Source organism: Rhipicephalus sanguineus, chromosome 9 (assembly GCF_013339695.2).
Source record: "Rhipicephalus sanguineus isolate Rsan-2018 chromosome 9, BIME_Rsan_1.4, whole genome shotgun sequence".
In the NCBI taxonomy this organism is placed as follows: Eukaryota; Metazoa; Arthropoda; class Arachnida; order Ixodida; family Ixodidae; genus Rhipicephalus; species Rhipicephalus sanguineus.
In genome coordinates, this window is record NC_051184.2 from 23,149,534 (window position 1) to 23,169,073 (window position 19,540).

The 19,540-nt window shown below is 45.2% G+C and overlaps 1 protein-coding gene across 1 annotated transcript in view; it reads right to left on the minus strand.

The window, feature by feature from the left end:
- LOC119405393 (uncharacterized) overlaps positions 1-19,540 on the minus strand; it is an 88,600-nt gene that overhangs the window by 20,544 nt on the left and 48,516 nt on the right. The window contains 2 exon segments of the mRNA XM_049419381.1: positions 354-620; positions 18,194-18,411. Of these exon segments, the coding sequence (XP_049275338.1) occupies positions 354-620; positions 18,194-18,411 (485 nt within the window).

Below are 19,540 nucleotides of genomic sequence, written 5' to 3' on the forward strand. Positions count from 1 at the left end.
CTTCCCATATTATTAAGCGAAGCTTTTACACCTCACAGATTTCGGCGACGTACAATGCTCCCGGATTGAAACAGGACAATTCAGGGCTAAGTAACGTCCATACTTTTGTTTCCACCCGCTGCAGTTCGGGTCATCTATCGGCGTAATTTCGACTCGAACGCGTAGATCAGAGCCAACGTCATCTTTAGAGACCAGATTCGTCGTGACATGACGTTGTTATTTCGAGCAATTGCGCATACCAGTCGTTATCGTCCGTTGTTCTTTCTCAAATGGAGTTTAACTACAGCAGCTATTCTTATCGAATATTACGTATTGCTCATGTTTGGTTTGTTATACCTCAACCATATACTTACCCGGGGCGCACATGTTCTCCAGGTAGTCGATGTCCTCCGCCGTGCGCGCGTACAGAGCCGGCCGGGTGCGCCTGTTCTCGGCGTGCAGCCGGCACAGGAGCCGCGACTGCTGGTAGGTTGCCGAGCGGCACACGAACGTCCGCTCGCGCAGGCACAGGTCCTCGCATTGGGCGCGCCGCAGGACGCCCGGTACCTCGCGGTCCGCGTCGCCGCCCAGCGTGTGGCCCACGGTCCGCTCGAAGGACCACATCTTCCCGCACGTGCGTTCTGCGCGCAAGGAAACGCGTTAAGGAATGAGAGAATCGGAGGTTCGTTTGAACTACATGTAGTGTTCAGAGAATGGCTCGGAGACGCCCGCACCGCACACTCGTACACACACACACACACACACACACACACACACACACACACACACACACACACACACACACACACACACGCACGCACGCACGCACGCACGCACACACACACACACACACACACATACACACACATACATACATACATACATACATACATACATACATACATACATACATACATACATACATACATACATACATACATACATACATACATACATACATACATACATACATACATACATACGTCGTGCCGGTCCGAGAGTATTGACAGGCCTATGTCTGTCAGTAAGTCTAGTGGCATGACAGCAGCGCAGCTGTCTTAAAATTGCGCACGGCACGGGATTTGCCTTTCAAGAAGAAGAAGATGTTTAATGACAAGAAGGAGGAGAAATCGGCCTGGAAAGCGGGTTTCTGGCCTGTTACTCCTCACGGGGCCAAGGAAAGGCGGCTTTCAAAAAATTTGAGGCACCTACGCGTTGGTGGTGTGAAGACTGTGGAAACAGCGCAGCTGGTGACCTTGCCTTTCTCGTTTTCCTCCTCCTCGTCCTCACCCTCACCTCCCTTTCGCACCCCTTTGCTATACTCTAGCATACATGACCATACTATGCTTTCTTTGTGTCTCTCTTCATTTCTTTCTTTCTCTCTTTTTTTTGTCTTTCTCTGTTTTTCTTTCTTTCTTTCTTTCATTCCTTCCTTCTTTCTCTCGCTCTCTATCTTTTTCTCTTTCTCTCGCCCATAGCAACGCAATCATATGGTTCCCATAAACGCTTGTTCTGCTACCGTGCCTAGATAGCTGCATGGTTACGGCGCTCGCCTTCGGACCGCGGGTACCGAGTTCGAATCCCGACTCGCCAATAAATTTTATTTGGTTTATTTATTTATTTCGTCTCCTCCTCCCCTCCACTTCTCATCTCTCCTTCTCCCTTCGTTGCTCCTCTCCACTTCACCGAGCACGTTTTCGCTTAACGCTCTCCTCCCCGCTGCTTGCCTCAGCTCTCCTCGCTTTGCTAGGCTTTACTCTCTCCCACCCCAGGCTCCCACCTCCTTCCCCAGCGCTCTCCGTCACTCTCCTTCCCTCCACTCTATAGACCTCTAATGTCTTCGCTTTCCCTCGCACCTGCTGTGCTCGGTAGTGAGGCATGCCCAGTGCCTGTGGCGCATACCCGCCCGAGCTTTTGCTAACGCCTTGCGGGGGATTGGCAAGCTTAAACAGCGCCACTGTTAAAGTCCTTCCAATGTGACGTATACAACAACCGCTTTATTCCAAGATGTCCATGATGCGGGAAAGCTAGCGGCGCTCAGCTCGAGTCTTCGGGAGACATAGAGCACAGTGACCGATGGGCTGTGCTTCTGCGCGCATGCAGTCCTATCCTATTTCCTATTTAAGCTAGCCATAATTTGTGCAGCCCATCAGAGAACCATCATCATCATGAACGGGCATGTGCCTCAGAAATTGGGCAAATCCCACTACTCACGACTGGTCCACTAAGAATGAAGGCTACAGTTAGCCCAAGAAATGGCTATCATCACGGGTATGTGCAGCAGAAAATGAGCATGCCAAACTAGTCACCATTGGTTCACTAAGAGAGAGGGAAAGCTATAGAAAGAAAGGGAGAGAGAAAATTTCAGAGAAACAACGGGAATAAAGACATAAAAAAGATAGAAAGACACAGAAAGATATAGAAAGAGAAAGAAGGAGAGAGAGAAAGAGATAGAAAAAATAGAAAGATCAAGAGATAAATAAAGAGAAAGAAAGATTAAAAAAAGCAGAGATAAAGAAAGGTTCGTTCTATGAGAGGTGCGAACGCTCGATTCTGGAGTTTGGACATCCGTGTCGTGACTAACCTAGCTCAGTCGTAGCAACAACCTTGATGCATCCAGATTAGACTTCAGAATCGTTCAATTTCGCTGTTTCAATCCTTGCGCGACTTACTGCAAGCTTCGTCAAATATTCTATTCCCCATTTCGTTCTGCCTACTCTAGGGTAGCAGAACGGGCGCTTGTCTCTTTTCCATCCCCGATATTTTCCTCTTAGCTCTCCCTTTCAAGAGCCCCTTTCTTGTGAAAGAGATGTTTATTTACGTATCTTACAAAGCTTTTCTTAGTTGACAGCACGTAGGTGTGGGTTACGTTGATTGTCCTAGAGTCCCAAGTAAGTTATGCGAAGTATGTATCAGCGAAATGCCCGTCTCGTGCTTTGGTATCGTCGGTTTGTGGTCACTCATTAAGTTGGACAACACGCGCAGGCACTCGTCACGCTCGAATTATCGCACAAATTTCGAAAATTTGATTAACCTTGTCATATTCCCACAATATAGAAGCGAACAGAAATTATAAGTCATTTTCAGCGCTGCATGCACATTTCCTTTTGGCCACGATTTCCAGTTTGCTCATAATCTTAGAGGCCTTCTTCCTTTATGCATTTAATGCGAACTTTTTTTACCCGGACTACGCCACTGTGCCGAACAGTCTTCTTTCCTCTCCAAAATAAAAAAAGTTCGCTTGTTTTGTGTGTATTCTCTTGTTTTCTAAGTTGGCATGCAAATAAGCAAGCGTATATAGTAAAATACGACGAATCCCGGCAAAGTGTGTCGTAAAGAGCTGAGAAAGTTCCAGCAGGAGACCACCCTTTCCGACATGCTGGAAACGGGCGGGCGCGCGCACGCACGCACGCACACGCACACACACACACACACACACACACACACACACACACACACACACACACACACACACACACACACACACACACACACACACACACACACACACACAGGCGCGCGCGCGCGCGCGAATGAACGAACACACTGACGCGATTATTTTCGGGATCCTCGCTGTGTTGCGGCGTCAGCTTTATACAACCAGAGCACCGCGAATTGCTCGTTCCGGTGCCTACGCGCCGTCCCGAAGCGGTTCGCTCTCTTTTTTTACGTCATTTTCCAAATCCTTCCTTTCTTTATACACTCCTCTTCCTGTTTCCAAAACTCGACATCCGCAACTATGGACTGCGTCGAGCGCGGCAACCACCTCGCTTGTTTGCAATTCCGCCCTCCTGCCATCCGCGGCGCCAATCTTCAAAGCGCGTTCAATTTTCTTTGTTCGAGCGCTTTTTACGTTTATCTCCCTCTCTCCTGCCTCTCGGTCTCTTTCTCGCTCTCCACCTTTTTATTCGTCATTATTACTTCTTTCTCCTACTGCGCGAAGCTCGGCCTTTCCTGCACGCATCCTCGCCGCCTCCGGTCGTGGCCGGGTGTATAAACGCGCCCGTCTAGCTCGTCGCGTGGGTCATTATGCGCGTGGCGGTTAATGAACTTACCGCCCCAACACACACACACCACGCACTCTCGCTATCCAGCGCGCCTTGCTCGCTTCGAGAGCTCTCGCTTCGCTTTTGTGTGGCACATCGGGCACCGGACACATCGGTGACGCGAAGCCGTAGTCCGGTCTTCGCGCACGAAAGGCCGCGCCGAGTTTGCTTCAGCCATCGTTCATTACCGTATTCCTTTCTTTATTCTTCATTCATTCTTTTTTTTTTTCATCCTTATCCGCCTTCGTTCCCTCGGGCGTCAGAGCGTCGCCAGCAGAGCAGATTGCTGGGTGGTTCGGAGGCGCCTATCACTTGATGTATCTTTCCTGTAAGCGCGACAGCGAATATTGAACGCCTAATCACTCCAGCTCTATCGTGTTCTTTTGTTGTTGTTGTTGTTGAAGCGTGACAAAATATGCATATATATTGTGCGTACGTGACTAGATCTGCGCGTCGAGCGCGTGAACGATCTAGATTGACTCGCCGGCGTTGAGGAAGCGCGAGGGGGGTGCTTCTTTTTAGGACGAAGGGTAACAAACTGTATACCTTACGTCCTTTTAGCCTACCTGTATGTCTGCCCATCTCCTCTTTTAATTAAGCGGGCGATAATGGCGAAACCTCGTTGGCGCATGTCAGCTTAATGTATACGGAGTGTGACGGTGGGCTTTCGTCGTCGGGCAATGAGTGATGCGTGCGGAAAAAGACTGCTTTGAAGATTTAAGCGTGTATCTAGGTGTTGCCGGAAGAATCGCGCGAGACGAGGTGGTGTTCCGTTGTCTTATCGTGTATCTATAGGAGATGTTAAGTAATAAACCAATGCCAGTGTGTTTCGAATATTCCTCAGGTGGAAAAAAAATTGCATCCCTGAAAAGCTACCGTCGCCATATCTGACCCTTTCTTTATTATTTCATTTTATGTCCGCACGTAGTATGTGCAGTTAAGACAAGATGCATTTTTGTCGTCAACAGGAAGCATTTCGCATATTCGAATTTATATTGAAAGCGGAGCTGCTCAAGCTCGAGGTGAAACGGATGAGCACAAAAAACTATCATCATCATAAACGGGTATGTGCCACGGAAATTGCGCAAATCCCACTACTCACCGCAGGTACACTAAAATGAAGAAGGCAAGAAAAGACTCTCTCTCTCTCATCTTTCTATTTCCCTTCCCCAATTGTCTGTATATGGTAGCCAACCTGAAACTTTTCTGGTTAACTACACTCTTAAAAAAAAGGGTGTCTGTACTGACTACCTTTGGGTGGTAATCGCCTCGCTACACATATGATGACCTTTTGGGGTGTCAAACGACTCCCTTCGTTCTTCAGACCAACGACTCCCTTCTTCACAATTTGGGGTGTCAAACGACTCCCTTCGTTCTTCAGACCAACGACTCCCTTCTTCACAAGCAGAGAGTCTACGTTACTCCCAACGCAGGAGTCTACGTGACTACCTTTTATTTCCCGCTAGTACCTCTAGGTAGTCAGGGTGACCCCTTTGCCATGGTAACGCTGACCCCCACTGGAGCGTTCCTTTGACTCCGTTGTCCTTAAGGACAGTGGTGTACATGACTCCCCTGGCAAGAGTCAGTGTGACCACTTCGTGGTACTCAATGAGACACTCTGCAACAAATAATGCGTTTATTTTTCTTCTTGGTCGATATTGATGAAACTTGCTGAGTTTAGGTTTACTTATGTGGCGATTTCAAATATGCAATTATCTGGAAGAAAACGCAGTTTTTACACATAAAAATTTCATGTGTCTTGATGAGCAAGCCTTTCCAAACTTGGAGTTACAAAGTAAATCGACATATCGCTATAGTTAGGGGATAAAAACTGTATGCAATAGTTTTAAAGGAGTTTACTGCGCTGTTCTGGCATAATGTTCATGAACCCACTAGCCCACATACGAACTCGCGTTTTAAACCCATTTGAGTTAAAAGTTACGTAATATTGAACTCTCGTGAGCGAATCACCAGCTAGACATACACTTACTGGTCAATGTTCAGCATACTATGACTATTGTTAAGTGGGTTTAGGACATGCATTCTGGTTATGTTGCATACAGTTCCCATTTCATATTATTGTGATATGCTTACTTTGTAACTCGTGCAGGCCTAACATGGCACATGAAATGTTTGATATACTTAACACGACATATAATAGTAGAAAAATATTTGCATTTTCAAAATCAGCGTACAAATACACATAAACTAAACAAGTTTTATAGAGATTGATCAAGAATTTCAAAAGAACTTCAAATCAGAGCGAACACCATTAGGGTTTTTATCTGACAATCGACGAAAGTTGGTGCCGCTACCTCTTGTTACTCAACAAGGCACTTCCACCGGGTTTACTCAAACAGGAACACTGTGGTGGATGCATGACAGCCGCAACAAGTTTTTGTAGCAACTTTACAGTGCTGCACTCGATTCCTCTGGGGGAAATAAAATACTACTCGAAGTTTATATAGATGAGTCTCAGAACAATTTCCGCTCGCGTAAAACAACAAAAAATGTTGATTCTAGAAGAAAGTAAGCCATGCAACACGGAAACAGAAGAGATGCGGACAGCTCAAACGCTAGCGTTTGGTTTGTCTGTGTCTTCTCTTTCACGTCTGCATGCCTTCATCCTATAAACAAACTGAAATTTCTGCGATTCGTAAAATTATTCTTTGAATCGGTTTTAAACACTTCATGCCATTTCATACATGTTCACATTGTAATGACAACCTACTGTTTTATCAGTAAGCACCTAAACTATAGGCACAACATCCTGCGAATAATGCGTAGTCCTTAGCCACGTCACCACAATTGTTAAGCATTTTATATATATATATATATATATATATATATATATATATATATATATATATATATATATATATATATCTGTGTGTGTGTGTGTGTTTGACATTTTTGAGCGCGCAAAAGAACAGGGACGAAAAACGACGCGGACACAGCGCTGACTTCCAACATATGCTTTATTTTCTACAGTGGTACATATATATATAGACAACAAAAAGCAACGCACGCAGGTGCATTGTACAGGAAGGCTTCATGTAAAACCACAAATAAGTATGCATGATAAGCAATCAAACAACCTGATACCGGATTTTTTTCTTCTTTAAGAGATCAAGCGGTCATTCCTGACTACCACTATCGTCTAGTCACCCTGTGGGCCTTGCTTAGAAAGTCTAGTTCTTTTTGGATAGGTCAATTGAAGGTGCACTAATGCACATGCATAGGTCGGCAAAAAATGTGGAGCTCACTCAGACTCACTCACGAAACATATCTTACCCTTAGAGCTCACTCGGACTCAGACTCACCAAACTTTTCCTCATCCGGACTCACTCGGACTCAGACTCACTATAATTTTTCTCAACCGGACTCACTCGGACTCAGACTCACCAAAATATAATTCACTCGAACTCACTCAGACTCAGACTCACGGCTCGATCTGAGTCTGAGTGAGTCGACTCATGAGTCCGCTAACCTATAATTAGCCTTTTTCTACCATAATGTCAATGCTCTTTAACGCCAATATTTCGCATAATCGGTGCGCTACTTAGCACCTTTTGATCTCGTACCTTCAAATACGAGTTATCTGACTTTGTAGTTCAATAAGGACCGTTTTATTGAAAGAGATGACTCACACGAGATATTTTTATCAGTAACTTCCCATGAAGAAGTTTGCGGGGGGGAGGCCAAGGCACCTCCTCCCCTCTCCCTCCTCATCTCACGCCTCTGATCAATAAATAATGAGCTGACGTATGAACGGTAGCGCGTTGACGTATGCGGGACTACACGGGAGTATAAATGTGAGCCGACATAAGGCTGATAGTAATGCTGAAGTTGAGTAGACAGGACCATAGGTCGGCAAGAAATGTGGAGCTCACTCAGGCTCACTCATGCAATATATTTTGCCTTAGGGCTCACTCGGACTCAGACTCACCAAAATTTTCCTCAACCGGACTCACTCGGACTCAGACTCACCAAAATTTTTCCCAACCGAACTCACTCGGACTCAGACTCACAAAAACTTTACTCACCCGGACTCACTCAGACTCAGACTCACGTCTCGATATGAGTCTGAGTGAGTCTGAGTGAGTCGACTCATGAGTGAGTTTGCCGACCTATGTGCACATGTCTCCCAAACTTGCAATCTTCGCCGCTTCAATTATCTCGCGTGTTGTTTGTGCCTGGCTCCTTCCTGTCGCAGTGCACTGCGAATACATGTGATCGCACCCACACTTCCTGCAGTGGAAAGCCAAATGTCCCACACCTCCAGTTCGCACGTTATTTGCGTGCTCACGCAGCCTGTCATTGGCACACCGTCCCGTCTGCCCTATGTATTTCTTGCCACAGGACAGCAGTAACTCATAAACGATGTTGTTCTCACATTTAACAAAGCTTTCTTTGTGCTTTTTTTGGCACCTGGGTTTTTCAGAACCACTGTAGGAGGCCTTGCACAGATTATAAAGCTTGTTTGGTGCTGAAAGGACGACTCTTACGTTGGCGTTGTTTCCTATCTTTTTCAGCCTATGTGAGACATCGTGAAGGTACGGTATGACGGCGCATTTCTGCTTGACAGGCTCCGTTTCTGGTGAAGCCTGCTCCTCACCCTCGCGAGCATGTTTGACAGTCTTGAGAAGACCCTCCGCCACAGATGTGACGACATACTGAGGAAACCCCGCCTTTTTCAGGCAGTCAGCTTGCGCCTGGAAACTACACGAACACTTGTGAGGACATGAGCGGCGAAGCGCATTCATTAGGGTTAATTTTGCAATACCCCTTTTAACTAGCTTGGAGTGGCCCGAAGAAAACGGCAGAAGCGGCTTATTGGCCCTAGGCTCGTACGACCAGCAGACCTGGTCTCGCTCGAAGAACATTCGTAAGTCAAGAAAACGCAAGGCGTTGTTTTGCGGCATTTCATGCGTGACTGCGAGCGGTTGCAGGAAACGCGTGAACAGATCAAGTACGTTTGAAGAATCATTGCCAAATTCGCCTGGACTTGATTCTAGAAAGACAACGTAGTCGTCTACATATCTAAACACCTTCTTTACATTTGTGCCTGTTACTAGAAACTAGAAACAGAGCTAACAGGCACAAATGTAAAGAAGGTGTTTAGATATGTAGACGACTACGTTGTCTTTCTAGAATCAAGTCCAGGCGAATTTGGCAATGATTCTTCAAACGTACTTGATCTGTTCACGCGTTTCCTGCAACCGCTCGCAGTCACGCATGAAATGCCGCAAAACAACGCCTTGCGTTTTCTTGACTTACGAATGTTCTTCGAGCGAGACCAGGTCTGCTGGTCGTACGAGCCTAGGGCCAATAAGCCGCTTCTGCCGTTTTCTTCGGGCCACTCCAAGCTAGTTAAAAGGGGTATTGCAAAATTAACCCTAATGAATGCGCTTCGCCGCTCATGTCCTCACAAGTGTTCGTGTAGTTTCCAGGCGCAAGCTGACTGCCTGAAAAAGGCGGGGTTTCCTCAGTATGTCGTCACATCTGTGGCGGAGGGCCTTCTCAAGACTGTCAAACATGCTCGCGAGGGTGAGGAGCAGGCTTCACCAGAAACGGAGCCTGTCAAGCAGAAATGCGCCGTCATACCGTACCTTCACGATGTCTCACATAGGCTGAAAAAGATAGGAAACAACGCCAACATAAGAGTCGTCCTTTCAGCACCAAACAAGCTTTATAATCTGTGCAAGGCCTCCTACAGTGGTTCTGAAAAAAACCAGCTGCCAAAAAAAGCACAAAGAAAGCTTTGTTAAATGTGAGAACAACATCGTTTATGAGTTACTGCTGTCCTGTGGCAAGAAATACATAGGGCAGACGGGACGGTGTGCCAATGACAGGCTGCGTGAGCACGCAAATAACGTGCGAACTGGAGGTGTGGGACATTTGGCTTTCCACTGCAGGAAGTGTGGGTGCGATCCCATGTATTCGCAGTGCACTGCGACAGGAAGGAGCCAGGCACAAACAACACGTGAGATAATTGAAGCGGCGAAGATTGCAAGTTTGGGAGACATGTGCACTAGTGCACCTTCAATTGACCTATCCAAAAAGAACTAGACTTTCTAAGCAAGGCCCACAGGGTGACTAGACGATAGTGGTAGTCAGGAATGACCGCTTGATCTCTTAAAGAAGAAAAAAATCCGGTATCAGGTTGTTTGATTGCTTATCATGCATACTTATTTGTGGTTTACATGAAGCCTTCCTGTACAATGCGCCTGCGTGCGTTGCTTTTTGTTGTCTATATATATATGTACCACTGTAGAAAATAAAGCATATGTTGGAAGTCAGCGCTGTGTCTGCGTCGTTTTTCGTCCCTGTTCTTTTGCGCGCTCAAAAAGTCAAACATGAATTACCAACTTGCCGATGCCTACGCTCTCTCAATATATATGTGTGTGTGTGTGTGTGTGTGTGTGTGTGTGTGTGTGTGTGTGTGTGTGTGTGTGTGTGTGTGTGTGTGTGTGTGTGTTGTGTGTGTGTCATTCCATGCCAAGTGTCCCAGACGTGGCGCTCGCACATCACAGATTTTGCTGATAAAATTTGTGCCTTTTTCCTGTGCCACATGGAGTATTGTGGCAAAACACTTTTGGTCGAAAAAAATTTTGACAATCATGGCACCCCCTCGAAATTCGCTTCTATTTATTAAACTGTACCTAATAGAAAAATGTGTATAAAATCTATTTTTGTGTGTTGAGCTACGAAACCGCGCTTGCGCTATCACAGAGGTTCTGTTTAGTTGTCCCATTCATTATTTCCGATTTTTTTTGTGTTTCACTACCAGCTACGTAGCTTCAAAAACTACAAAAATCTTCAATGTTCGTGAATTTTTCTTGAGCTATTTGCAACTCACCCTAACCAATATTAATCATAGCCTGATTTCCAGGAAAGTGTATTTTAGTACAGAAATGTTTAGGGGTAAAATAGACTTCAAATCTTTCCGAAAAAATTGTGATATTTGAGAAAATGTACGATTTGTCACATGTTTGACCGTATTTTTCATACTGATGCGGTCAAAGTAAAAATCCTCGTCATGTGGCGTTTGATAGAAGACTTCATCGTTAAGTAACGAAGAAAGTCTAATCAAATCATTTTTTTTGTTTTAAGGAAGAAAATAATTTTTGAATTTGGCCCTCCGATCGCGCAGTGCATTTCATTTTGCTGCCACTTCGCCGCAAAGCACGTGGTCGCCCTTACAGCTGACACTCGTCACAGGCAGCGGCCAGATGCGAGATGTATGTCAGCGGCTCGTGAGTGGTCGAAAGTCTTGTCGCGCTGTCAGGGCGACGAGTAATGAATTTGCGTTACAATGAGCATTTGCTAGGCGGGCCCAATGGGAAATATGGACGCCCGAGAGCAGCATGTGGAGTCGTGGCACAATGTCCTAGAGGGACGTCTGCACAACTAGCATACACATACTGAAAGAAATAATGCACACTGTACACACTTCTTTCTCAGGGTATACATGTTGTACAGACGGCCTCTAGCACAATGTGCCAACGACGCCATAGGCTGCTCTCGGGCGTCCATACTTCCCATTGAGCCCGCCAAGCAAGCTCACATTGTAACGCGAATTCATTACTCGTCGCCCTGACATCAACGTGACAAGACTTTCGACCACTCACGAGCCACTGACATACATCTCGCATCTGGCCGTTGCCTGTGACGAGTGTCAGCTGCAAGGGCTACCACGTGCTTTGCGGCGAAGTGGCAACAAAATGAAATGCACTGCGCGTTCGGAGGGCCAAATTCAAAAATTATTTTCTTCCTTAAAAGAAAAAAATGATTTGATAAGACTTTTTTCATTACTTAACGATGAAGTCTTTTATCAAACGCCGCATGACGAGGATTTTTACTTTGACCGCATCAGTATGAAAAATATGGTCAAACATGCAACAAATCGTACATTTTCTCTAATTTCACAATTTTTTTTCGGAAATATCTGAAGTCTATTTTACCCCTAAACATTTCTGTACTAAAATACACGTTCCTGGAAATCAGGCTATTATTAATATTGGTTAGGGTGAGTTCCAGATAGCTCAAGAAAAATTCACGAACTTTGAAGATTTTTGTAGTTTTTGAAGCTACGTAGCTGGTAGTGAAACACAAAAATTCGGAAATAATGAATGGGACAACTAAACAGAACCTCTGCGATAGCGCAAGCGCAGTTTAGAAGCTCAACACACAAAAGTAGATTTTATACACATTTTTCTATTAGGTACAGTTTAATAAATAGAAGCGAAATTCGAGGGGGTGCCAGGACCGTCAAAAATTTTTTCGAGCAAGAATGTTTTGCCACAATACTCTATGTGGCACAGGAAAAAGGCACACATTTTATCAGCAAAAGCTGCGATGTGCGAGCGCCACGTCTGGGACACTTGGCATGGAATGACCCTTAAATATAAGAGCTACAGAAAGATCACGAAGGTCCTGATACTGTAGGAAGGCATTTGACACACGACGTACGTTTTAGCACTATGCTAATGCTAAAACGTACGTCGTGTGTCAAGTACCTTATATATATAAGGTATGATATATATAAATATATATATTTAGCGGTGGTATGGAGAGTTCCGTACAGAACTGAAATACAGAAACACCGTCCAGAAATACAGCGAGACACATTACTGTCAGAATGAGTGAGATAGTGAAAAGCAATAGTTTCGCTAACATCGTTCATTACTGTCAAATGCGGCAATATACTAGACCTGGCATAAACATTAGCATAGCCAGCAGTCAGTTTTTATGAATAGGAATCAATGGCCAGCCATAAAGCACTTCTTTGCGACATCCATTACATATTTTATGTGGCATACAGCGCAAAACATGCAACATGTGTAGTTCTCATGTAGTACAGGATTCTCATGTAGTCATCTGAGATACAGGACCCCAATAGGTGACACAGCTTGCGTGCATGAGCTTGGCAGTGTCGTGTTCCCAGACCATGTCAGGGTCAGGTGGCATTCTGGCGAAAAGGACAGCAGGTTGCACTGATTCGAGACCACTCACGGCCAGACCTTAAGCGTGGCTATTCCGAATTCTTGGACACGTCTTGACTACCTCGAGACACGAAGTTTCCAAGGAGGCTTCCTGGTCAAATGCAGCTGTAGAGCTTCAATGTGCAGTCTTGAAGCAACCTGAAATAGTCAAGTGCACAAAAATAAACACATGATGACAGACAGATCGATCACCTTTTAATCTGACAAGGGAAGCGCTCACACACCAGATTCCATGAAGTGTCATGGCAATGAACAAAACCAGGGATACTCATTAACTTTGCTGTACTTTGACGGTCTGTTACTCCCTTAGCCAGCTGCAACTGTTTCCGCTGCATGACCTCCATACAATTAGAAGGATGTTTTTTTAGAGAACGCATATTTCTTATCAAAATTGTATAATAGTCACGCTCAAGATGTTTTCGCGCACACACTCTATGTCAAGAAGGAAATAGTTTGCTGCAACTAAAATGGCAATGAAGAGATTAATTAACAAAAACTCATTAATTAACTTTTAATTCCTGACCTGGAGGTAGTTGTTTATATTAGAAAGTTGTATCGCGTGCCAATTTATGGCATACACATTTTTTTTAATCGCGAAAGTTACACGTAATTCGTGATATTCATCCTTGAATTTCAAGGACGAAATCGAAACTGATAGCGCCTGACGTGCAGGAAACGTCGCTTCTCTGTTACGTAAGCTCGGAGCTACACGTGAAAAGAAGGTGATGATAGTTTAATGAAGGTGGGCCGAAGCAGAATGTGATCAGGAAAATCTGCAAGCATTCAGAAATACACAAGTAAACAGCTTATTATTTGGGTGCGATGTGTGGTACTTATCTGTAAACAGTAGAAAGAAAAGGTTGATATTACTGCCGTTTCGGATGCGCGCATCTCGAAAGAAACAAATGAGCACCAAACGCCACATGCAAAGGTAAGGCGATCCGCTGACACAAGTTAGATGACTTGCCAGTTTTCACGAAAAGGTACGACCACGACGCGCCTTCATTCAAATTTCGTCACTCCCTTGTCGCGGGCAGCTCCGGTCTGACGTAACAGAAAAACCGCGTTTTCTGTGTGCCGGACACGATCAGTTTTGATTTAGCCCTTAAAATTTCACAATAAATATCTCGAGTTACGTAAAACTTTCATGATTTCTGAAAAATGGTTATACCATAAAGCGGCACGCACTACAAATTTCTAATATAAACAACTGCCCTCAAGTCAATAAATAAAAATTAGTTAACGGGTTTTTGTTAATTAGTCCCGTCAACGTATTTTTTGTTGCGGCAGAATATTTCCGCCTCGAACTAGAGTACTACTGGAGCGTGACTGTCATAGTTTTTTTATAAAAGATATGTACTGTCTGAAAAAAAATCACCCTGTATAGCATGGCAGCAGTATTTTAATAATAATAATAATTGTTGGGGTTTGACGTCCCAAAACCACGATAAGATTATGAGAGACGCCGTAGTGGAGGGCTTCGGAAGTTTCGACCACCTGGAGTTCTTTAACGTGCACCTAAATCTAAGCACACGGGTCTAAACCATTTTCGCCTCCATCGAAAATGCGGCCGCGGCGGCCAGGATTCGATCCCGCAACCTGCGGGTCAGCAGTAGAGCACCATAACCACTAGACTAGCAGTATTTAACGAAGACCTGTAGGTCGCGGGATCGAGTCCCGGCCTCGGCGGCTGCATTTTCGTTGGAGGCGAAAATGTTTGAGGCCCGTGTACTTAGATTTAGCTGCACGTTAAAGAACCCCAGGTAGTCGAAATTTCCAGAGCCCTCTACTACGGCGTCTCTCAATCATATCATGGTTTTGGGATGTTAAACGCCAAATGTTATTATTAGTTTAACGAAGAAAACGGCAAAATGTGTATACAGCTACACGAAATATGGCGAATGTACGACAAGACTAGGCTTGCCTTCACTGCCTTCTTTCTGTCGCATCATTGTGAGCGTGCCCTTCTAGTGCCTGGCTTCAGAAGAGCTGCACGAAGGTGCAGCTATTCTAAAGGCCTAATGTGCCATTTTTTCTTCAGATCTATATCAACAGCCAAAGGTCTCGTTTTTCCGTTTGTCTGGAAGGACAACCCACCAGCCAGCGTTGACCAGTATAGAGGGTTGGGAGCAAACTCGGGCAAACTGTGCAGCACAAACATCACCTCAAACCTCAAACAATCGAGGTGATGAGAAGCGGTCAAACAAAAAGGAACAGTGCTGAAGTGACTTATATACATATTAAAAACAACAGCTGATTATGGCACGAAATTGGGACAATTAAGGTGCATTGTAAAAGAATGTCAAATGAGGTACCCTGCTGTAAAAAGTGCTTAATATTCATTGCAGACTATGGCGAATAGAATTCAAATAGGATACAGCGAGTGTTTCGAGGTATAATGACGAAGCAATAATTGCTAGAGATTTATGAGCGAAAAGCACAATGCGACTAAGCGGTGCTACATAGTGGGAGATCACGGATTAATTTCAACTACCTGGAGTTCTTCAACGTGCACAAATCAGAGGGCATGGGAGTTTCTGTATCTCGCCCCCTTCTAAATGCAGCTGCCGGGGTCAGGAATAGAACCCGCGTCTTTGGGCTTCGCAGCGTAACGCTTCCAAGTCAATTTTAAAGGATTTTTGTCCACTGCCCACAACATCACTGTAGACTGTATCTTTGTGTTGAAAATAATAACGAACTGAACCACGGCTGGTATAACAAAGGCATCCAATATCCACGAAACACGGCGTTTGAGCAGTATGTTTACTGCCATTATTACTAGCCGGTGTTGTGTTTACTATTAGGTACTAGCACCACACCACATTAGACAAAGCAAGTATCACAGGAGGATGAGGTTATGCTCGTATGCAGTTTGTGGACAAAAAAAAAAAAAAAACTACAACTTTGAAGTGAACTCACATTTACCTTTGTTGCATGATAATTTTTAGCATCATAAGATCAAGTCACCACTGTTTCAATTAAATGAAACCGTGCTACAAAAGCTATTGCATCAAAGTTTTATAGCAGTTACGCACGCACGCACGCACGCGCGCGCACGCACGCGCACACACACACGCACACACACACACACACACACACACACACACAAACAAACAAGCTAACACGGCGAGAAGTTCGAATATGCAGCGAATAAATACGTATTAAACGTGTTTCAACGTCTGGGTAGCAAAGGAAAGAAACACTAAATTCTAGAGTTTCACGAGCCAAAATCATGATCTGGATATCAGGCATGCTCGGGCCGGGTGCATTAGATTGATTTTGATCAGCTGATCTTACTTACCCTTCAAATATATATCGGTGCAACGTTGCTCTACGTGTCACCACACTCGACTTGCAACCGAGATTTCAACTCGCAATTTCATGTTTTTCTGGCATGTATGGAATAAGGAAACACGATATTGGCGCGCACCACTCCGTTTTACCCGCTACTGGATAGTCCAGTGCGGTTTTCGTCGTTGCCAAGCCATTGAAACACGATAGCAAATCCGTGCAACTGGAACATCAGAAAGACAAGTGGCAAAGCTACGTGTGAAGCGAATAAAAGAGTTGTAGGCAGAAGCCGGCAGAACTCACCTGAAATCTATAACGACCGTAGCAGCGTCGTCCACAGGCTTCGTCTGTCGGTGCCACTGGGATCCGTCATGCGCTGCCATCTTGCTCAGGCAAGTTCACGACGAAACGAAGCTTACTGCAGGGACTTCTCCGTCCGGAGGCTGCTTTTCCCAAACACTGAGTGACACTGCTTCAGCCGAATGCATAGCACGGAAGGAAAGTCACGCAAAACGATCAGCCAGACACGGCAAGAGCGAGCCGACGATACGATACTACGCCACGAATGCATAGCACGAAGAAAGTCACGCAAAACAATCACTTGCAATCACGCCTGACGACACAGATTATTCTGGCGGACTAAAGAACGACCACAACGAGACGGATCACGAACAATGCCGTCTAACGACGCCAAAATGGCTGTCTCGTATTGATGGCTTCGGCTTTGGATTAAAGTAGCCTCCACGAACGCCTAAATGGTTTCGGTTTTGTTTTGGTGCTATAGAACACACATCCATGCATAGTTAAAGCTCTGTTGAATAATATCAGGGTGGAGGAGGCGAAGCGTGCCCTGTGTGTGTCTGTAAGGGCTGTACGGTGGGAGGGGGCGCAGGTGAACGTGCATCCCCTGCTCTAGGGGCTGGGAAAATGCGGTGAGGCCGTGTGTGCGTGCCTAGCTGTGCTCAACGTTTGCTGAGCGATTTGGTGGCCCGCGCGGATTATCGTGAAGATATAGTTTAGCTGTGGCGGGCAGAAATGATGACCACGCGAGCTATAATTCTGGTGGTATTGTCGCTCTTTAGGAGACGCGGTAAAGCGTCGCCTTGATAACCGGTCTGCGCGGTTATCATGCCAGCTTTGCGGCACATGTTTTTACGGCCGTCGAGTTAGATGTGTTCCCGATCGCCAGTGCGTTCAACACCATGCACGTCCATTTCACTAATAAATGTATGTTTTCTGCCATACATGCTGTCGTAGGAATCTACAAACCTCGCTTGCAAACGTGCGAAGATTCGCAAATTTGTCAGCGCTGCCATTGTTAAACGTTGTCATAACTGAATGTTTCGCTTGGGGGCAAGATTTTTTAAGAACCCTGTTTACTTGTAGACGTTTTCGAAGCGCCGTTTCAGCAATATCGTAACTGAAGCTATAACACAATACGTGCGTAATTCCACATTTTACGAATCAATGTTATATATTCTCAACCAAAATTTTTCGGTATACCACAGCCAAAGCAGCGAACTGTATCTTGGTCGCAGCCAGTGAAGCTTTCTTTTTAAAAAAAAAACCCACCCTGTATATGCAGAACCATCACTGACTCCCTTGGAGCAAGGGAGTCATCTATTTCATTCAAGAGCGTCGACCAGAGCATTGTGACTCCCTTTAGAAAAAAAGGTGGTCATCGGCTGCCACAAAGAGAGTCAAGCAGACGTGACTCCCTTTTGACTCTCTTTTTTTTAAGAGTGTAGTCTCCTGCCTTCTGCCTTTCTGTTCCGCCTTCACGTAATGCAGTTCTTGCCTCCTGATGTAATTCGTCCAGACCATTAAGAAATCAATACATGAAATAGAGGTTCTGTGCTGGACCCGTACCCTGGAGGCATATCTTCTCGAAGTAGGCCATGACCGGGTTGGCGGCCAGCAGCTGCCTGTTGTCCTCGGCAGCAGTGGAGAGCCACGATGCCGACTGGAAGTTTCCGTATTCAATGGTGAAGGCACGACACCGGTCTCCGAGCCGCTGGCACTCGGTGTACGCGTCTCGCACAACGCCCACTGCTGAGCGCGTAGGGATGCGCTCCCTTGGCGCGTACCTGTGACAGATGACACAGAACTAAGTCAAGTAAGAGGAGAACGCGAGGAGAGCTCAATCTGTTGTTAATTGCTTGTTGTTAATTAATTGTACTGATAATAACCACCATCACCTAAATCATTAGACAATTAACATTACGTTAAGAAGGTATCCTGATGTTAATTGGTTGTTGTTAATTAGTTACAGTCTATTGATGGTGGAACGCCGCAGTTATCTTCCATCGCATGCATTTATCGGCTTCCTCGTCTGCTAGCTTCGTGTAGTTGCAACTGATTGCACGCATACACGGCAAGTGCGATTTTTCTGCTAGCAAGGTTGAAACCGCAAACTTTCAAGGTACTGAAGTCTGCATGGAGTTCTAGTAAAACAACAATCAAGCCTACTGGCTTCAGCTTTATCATTCTATAAAAAAAGATTGAGATGTTTTAAGCACGCAGAGACTGCCAGTTAAAAATGACAACAGAACCTGTCCCTGAGGATAACAGAAAACTCTGTTATTGCAAGATTTCTCTGTAGTTACTGCAGAATTCTGATGCAACGACAGATGTTTCTGTTATGCGACAGCCATTTGTTGTCGTGACAGCAGAGGTGAGCTCTGTCGCGTGTGTGTTGCTACAACGGAGAGCTGTAGCATTGCAACAAATGTTTTTAGTGCCGCATGAAAATGTGTTGTAGTAACAGGCACCTAATGGTCACAACAGAAATGTCGCTGAAGTAGCACGGAAGATTTGCTGTAGCACTAGAGAAGCCTGCTAACAAAATAAATCTATAACAGAGCCTCGCGATAGACGACAGAGTAAACAAGTTGTGCCACGTCCCAAAATACACCAGAATTTTCTGTCGTCGAATTCTGTTATATTTTGCCACTGGGCTACGTCAGCATTAAACAGTGAAGGTTGTAGTTTGGCTTAGCTAGGAATGTCATCTAAATACTAATCAGCAAATCGTCAAGATTATAAATGAACAGTTAAGTCATGAAATGAATTGCGAGGATTTCGCCATATGCAATGATGCTGCTCAACATTGAAAACGACCTGTAGGCCTGTGACATCGCCGAAACCATACGCATTATACCACATTTCTTTCTGCTCCAGATAATTGTTGCAGCTGAGAAAGTCAGTGATGCCGTT